This window comes from Lagenorhynchus albirostris, chromosome 14, assembly GCF_949774975.1.
Source record: "Lagenorhynchus albirostris chromosome 14, mLagAlb1.1, whole genome shotgun sequence".
Classification (NCBI taxonomy): domain Eukaryota; kingdom Metazoa; phylum Chordata; class Mammalia; order Artiodactyla; family Delphinidae; genus Lagenorhynchus; species Lagenorhynchus albirostris.
Genome location: NC_083108.1, coordinates 62,901,511 through 62,907,510, shown reverse-complemented (window position 1 = coordinate 62,907,510; position 6,000 = coordinate 62,901,511). Strand labels below are relative to the sequence as shown.

Below are 6,000 nucleotides of genomic sequence, written 5' to 3'. Positions count from 1 at the left end.
CTAGGCCCCGCAGGCCCACTGGCTCAGCCTCCGCGTCCCCTGCGCCTAGGGGTCCGCCTCCCGCGAGTGCACGTGACCGCGTCCCGCAGAGCCGCCGCAGTGCCCCGCCCCGAGCGCGCGGCTTCCGCCGGCCGCGCAGCCCCGCCCCCGTGCGCGGGGAGCCAATCCGCGCGCACGTCTCCCGGCCCCGCCCGACGCCCTCATCGGCGCGCGCCCCTCCCTCCGCCTGCCGGCCCGCCCGTCAGTCAGTCAAGCAGGCAGTCGGTCCGAGCGGCTGGCTGCTCCTCGGCTCTCCCGAGCGGCGGCCTCCCTCTTTCCTCCCGGCCAGCGGCGGCGGCGGCTGCAGCGGCGGCGGCGCGGTCCCCCGGGAGGCGCGGCGTGGGCCGAGCGGCGGCCGCGGAGCGTCGAGCCCAGCGCGGCGGCTGCGGCGGCCCGGCAGCCAACATGGCGGCGGCGGCGGCGGCGGGCGCGGGCCCCGAGATGGTCCGCGGGCAGGTGTTCGACGTGGGGCCGCGCTACACGAATCTCTCTTACATCGGCGAGGGCGCCTACGGCATGGTGTGGTGAGTGTCCGCGCCCCGCAGTTCGGCCGCCCCTGCCTGGGCCTGGCGGAAGCAGCCGCGGTCTCGCCCGGGCTTTGGCCCGGCCCCGGCCCCCGACCTCGGCCTCCACCTGGGCTGCGCCGTCGTCCGCGAGCTGGGGGCCTCGGGCCGGGCCGGGCCTGGGCGTTGCTCCTCGCTGGGCCCGAGGGGCGGAGGCTGGGGCCGGGACCCCGGGACCGGCAGCGAGGCGCCCCCGACCCCAGTGTGCGCACAGCGCGGCCTCGAATTCCTTCGGATGCTCGTCGCGGCGTGTGTGCACAGCTCCGAAATAATCATATGATTTTCCTCCCCTCGCCTGCGTTTTCCGCGAACGGCTTTCGTTAAGTGCCTTCCGTGGTGCCAGGCGGGCTCTCCTACGCAGGCTTTCTAAAAGGCGTTAGTGGCACCAGTGTTCGTTGTGGAATATTTCAATCTTGAAGTCTTCAAAGGGTTTTTAATACCGTACTGCTAGCGTTTCAGGAAGGATAAGCCAGTATTGCTCTTTTGGTTTATTAAGGAGTCATTTGGAGTTGGGCCTAATTTGACTTGTTTTTCTCTTGCCCCGCGTGGGCTCTCTTACCAGCATAAAGGCATCCAGACGTTTTAGCACAATTACTGTGAACTTTCTCTGTTAATGCTTTAGTGGTCAGTATGTGTGTAGCTCTAATGGAGTTCTTGCAGAATCACATTCAGGCTCTCTCGTCTCGATCCAGCTCACCGAAGCGTTTGTGGAATCGGGGTGACAGTCTTGTTTTTCATTAGAACCACCTAGCTGTCGTGTTTTGTGCTGGTGAAGACCTGTGCAAGTGTAGACTCCCTTACACCGAAATTTTCTCGTGAGTGTGTCTTTTCTGTTGAACGAAGGAAGCGAACTAATATTTATTGAACACTTCGTGGCAGGTACTGTGCTAGGTCCATTATCTCATTTGAACAAACAGCTGCAGGGAGGGGAACGCGGTGATGTCTTTCAGATGAGAAAGTATTTCGAGGTGAAACCAGTTCCTAAGGTCATACAACTAAAGAGGCATACTTGAGATTGTGGACTGAGATCCTGTTTCAGTTGCTGCAGTTCTTTTCATTACACCCCACTTTCCTTAAATAGTGTTATTAATCATATTAGAATTTTAGGATGTTTTACTCTTAGCATTTCTATTTCAGAAATGTATTCAAATTTGAATGATCATAATTTTAGAAATACCATAGAGGGCATGTTTTGCCAAGTGTTAGTTAAAATTATTTTTAAAAAAAAGACTTTAATTGAATCTTGAATATTTTCATACTCTTTAGGAGCAAAATGTTTCACAGTGCACAACTGTGAAAATTAACATGAACTCAGAGGCTTAGGAGCCAAAAGAGAAATTAAATTAGGTCAGGCCTAAAAGAAATAAGGTCCTAGAATGTAACGGAGAGAAAGAACTGCCCGCAGCATCACTTCTGTTGCACCTGCTGGTAAGTATCCCAGTAAACATGTCTCTTTATGAGAGGTTCAGAATTGCCCATCACGTCCTTCAGTCCTTTAAAATATGTACTAAAAAAAACTAGTTTTATGACATTTCAGTTGCAAGTTTTTTTTTATTTCTTTTTAATCTGAAGCTGATTTAGATAATTTTCTGGTAATTTTCTGTCACTGCTGTAGGCTTATTTGACCTTCTCAGTCTCTGTCAGGTGAAATATCAAGTCCTCTTACTATGATGTTCTTTTCTTAAGTAAGATCCAAGTACAAATATTATTGGAATTAGAATCTGGGTCCAAATTATAGCTTTTTATCTTCAGGTTGATGATATTTATTTAATATAAGAATTTAATCTACGTCGTATGCTATTAGCATTTAGTAAATGTTGATTAACAATGTTGAGTTTATGGAGGATTTCTTGATTGAAATGTTAATATTTGAATAGTGACATTTTTAAAAAATTAATGCTTCCAGAAGGATTTAAGGATTTTCAGGAAAAGAGGTTTTTCTTTTTTAATTTCCTGAATCAATTCATTAGGAATTTGCCTTTTTCTTGCAGAGTCCTTTCCTAATCATCAAGTGGAGGATATAAAGATGAAAAGTGGGGTTTGAATTGGGTCTTTAGGAGTGAGTGTGATTTTGATGGAAAGATAATAGGTGAAAGTGACAGTTTGAGCTGTGGAATCTAATCCTGGAAAAGTATTTAGGTGACAAACTTGTAGAGGACTCTAAAGGCAAAACTGAATTTGTTTGTATATTTGTGCAGTGGAGATGCATGAATGTTTTTGAAAAGAGGCAGGCACATGGTCAGTTTTGGAATTTGGTGGGACGATAGACCAACACTGGTGGAAATGACAGGAAAAAAAACAGGTGGGGAATCACCTAGGCTGTTGTAACCTTCTAGAGGTGAAGTAATATAGTGGGCATGGAAAATAGCAGATGGAGATGAGAGCCCTTATAAAGATAGAATCAGTAACAGGGGCTCTTGTCAGAAGAGTGATGGACTTCTAATTATGGCAAGTGTGGGATGAAGCAGAGGATGATGAGTGAGGTCTTAATGGGTAAGAGGTGAGAGAGGTGGGATTTGGATTTGAGAGGGATTTCCAGGCTTGATGATGTGGCATGTTAATTCCAAGGCTTCTAGCGTGGGAGCCTGGGAGGATGGTGGTGCTGTTATAAGAGAAGGAATACCATATAGGCAGAGGAGGTTTGCTGAGGAGAAATAGTGAGTTCTGGTTTGGACTTGTTAAGTTTGTGATGCCTTTAGGCCATTTAAGCTATATCCAGAAGGCATCTTGAAAATAAGAGGGAAGTAAAATCTGGAGATGAAAATTTGTGTAAGTGATAGTCTTGGGTGGAGGAGCACAGATTCTTTTTTTTTAATTAATTAATTTTTGGCTGTGTTGGGTCTTCGTTGCTGCGTGCAGGCTTTCTGTAGTTGCAGCGAGCTGGGGCTACTGTTCGTTGCGGGGCACGGACTTCTCATTGCAGTGGCTTCTCTTGTTGCGGAGCACGGGCTCTAGGCACACTGGCTTGAGTAGTTGCGGTGCATGGGCTTAGTTGCTCTGTGGCATGTGGGATCTTCCCAGACCAGGGTTCAAACCCGTGTCCCCTGCATTGGCAGGCGGATTCTTAACCACTGTGCCACTAGGGAAGTCCAGAGGACAGATTCGTACTTGAGGTCATTGGTTAGGTGAAATTGCATGCATATGTTCTGTATGTTTACCTTTTTAGTGACACAATCCACAGCATTCATTAGATTTTCAAAGGGTCCATTATCCCAGAAAGGTTAAGAACCAGTGAGACAGAAGAGAAAGACCAAAGAGGTAGCTCTGGCAAACAAGTGCTTTTAATAGATGAGCAGAGGAAGAGGAAGCTCTGGACTGGTGAGATGTATAAGAATCAGGAAAAAAAAAATAGCATGAAAGAGGAGAAATTGAAGCTCTTTGCTTGGTCATCTAATTAAGATAAGTATTTTGGATAAGTTCAGTTTGAAACACTTTCTAAAATGTGACTGAGAGGTCGTGGGGTCATCTCCATAGAGACACTAATTGAAGCCTTGAGAGTGGACAAGATGAGAAAAATGTGAGAGCTGAGCCAAAGGAATGCCTGACTTCAGGTGTCAATAGAGGGCAAGTTACAGAAGAGGACGGAGGAAATGTGGTCGGAGACCAGAGAACCAGAGTTCACACTATCAAAGGAGCCAAGGGAGGTCGTGGTCATTAGGGATTGGTTTAAATACTGTAGAGAGCACCGTGCAGCTGGAAGAGCAGCTGTTAGATTTGTTAACTTTCAACTCTTCTAACAGATGGGCTCTCTTCTCTTCTCTGCCATCCTGTGTGTGGTTGAGTTTGCTCCTCACCATGCCTTCTCACAAGACTTCAGGATCAAGCGATTCTTGGCCAAGAAACAAAAGCAGAATCATCCCATTCACCAATGGATTCCAGTGAAAACTGTTAGTAATAAAATCAGATACAACTCCCAAGAGAAGACATTGGAGAAGAACCAAGCTGGGTCTATAAGGAGCCTTGCATATGAGGTGGCACACATATTTATGCTGCATCTTACCATGTCACTCTGAGAACATCACTACTGTCTGAACAGCTGGATGTGTTTTATTGCAAAAATGATTTTTCTCTTTGTGTGTTTGTGCACTAGTGCTTTGGCTCAGTAATAAATATGTGAGACCTTAAAAAAACCCAAAAAACCAGATGGTTCCTACTAAAATTTCATTGTGATCACATTCCTGATGGTATAATATCCTGTCCTGTGAAGTTTTTTTGTCGTTATGGCAGACTAATAGAACTTTTGTTACGTTTTGTTTTTTAAACATACATACATTAATTAATCCTCACACTGTCAAGGTGGTTACTTTAAGTAAGTGGGAATTTGAGACACAGAAGGGTTAACTTGCCCATGGACACCCAGCTCGCAAGTGATAGAGTATCCTAATCTGGTTCCTGAGTGATACTCAACCAAAGACCCAAGTTGAGAAAATACATGTTTTCAGTAACAGAAAATATCTGTTGTCTGCTTTTTGCTTGTGTCATGTTTTATTTTTTTTTTAATTAAAAAATTTTTTTACATTTATTTTTTGGCTGCCTTGGGTCTTCGTTGCTGCATGCAGGGGCTACTCTTTGTTGCAGTGTGCGGGCTTCTCATTACAGTGGCTTCTCTTGTTGCGGAGCACGGGCCCTAGGCGTGTGGGCTTCAGTAGTTGTGGCTCACGGGCTCTCTAGAGTGCATACTTAGTAGTTGTGGAGCACGGGCTTAGTTGCTCTGCAGCATGTGGGATCTTCCTGGACTAGGGCTCGAATCCATGTCCACTGCATCGACAGGCGGATTCTTAACCACTGTGCCACCAGGGAAGCCCTGTGTCACGTTTTAGCTTTTTTTTTTGTTTTTTTTTTTACATTTTAGCCTTTTAAAAAACCTTTCAGGGCTTCCCTGGTGGCACAGTGGTTGAGAGTCCGCCTGCCGATGGAGGGGACACGGGTTCGTGCCCCGGTCCGGGAGGATCCCACATGCCACGGAGCGGCTGGGCCCGTGAGCCATGGCCGATGGGCCTGTGCGTCTGGAGCCTGTGCTCCGCAATGGGAGAGGCCACAGCAGTGAGAGACCCACGTACCGCCAAAAAACCAAAAACCTTTCATACGAGGTTATTCACTCAGAAAACTTTAACTGAGCACTTGTTATATGCTAGGATGCACATGGTCTCAGCCTTTTAGTACCCCTTAGTCCAGATAGTGGGATGGAGTTGGGCAGTAATGCAAAGAATGTACCAGTGTCATACAGAAGGGACGTGTGCAGTATTGTGAGGAAAAAAGAAGGCCTGAGTGACGGGGCTGTCTTTGTATGGCTTCACAAATTTTTGAGCTGGATGTTGATATGTGACTGGAAGTTTGCCTTGAGAAGTGCATTCTAGGTAGAGGAAGACGTACATGCAAAGGCACAGAAGTATGAAAA

General features: G+C 47.1%; 1 protein-coding gene across 4 annotated transcripts in view; it reads left to right on the top strand.

The window, feature by feature from the left end:
• The first annotated feature begins 402 nt into the window (after positions 1–402).
• Positions 403–6,000, top strand: part of MAPK1 (mitogen-activated protein kinase 1) — a 96,757-nt gene continuing 91,159 nt past the window's right edge. For 3 of the 4 annotated variants that reach the window (XM_060170785.1, XM_060170786.1, XM_060170783.1), the window contains exon 1: positions 403–563. In XM_060170785.1, coding sequence (XP_060026768.1) covers positions 445–563 — 119 coding nt within the window. In that variant the 5' untranslated portion in view covers positions 403–444. The remainder of the gene's footprint in view (positions 564–6,000) is intronic. The other variant, XM_060170782.1, reaches the window with a different exon arrangement.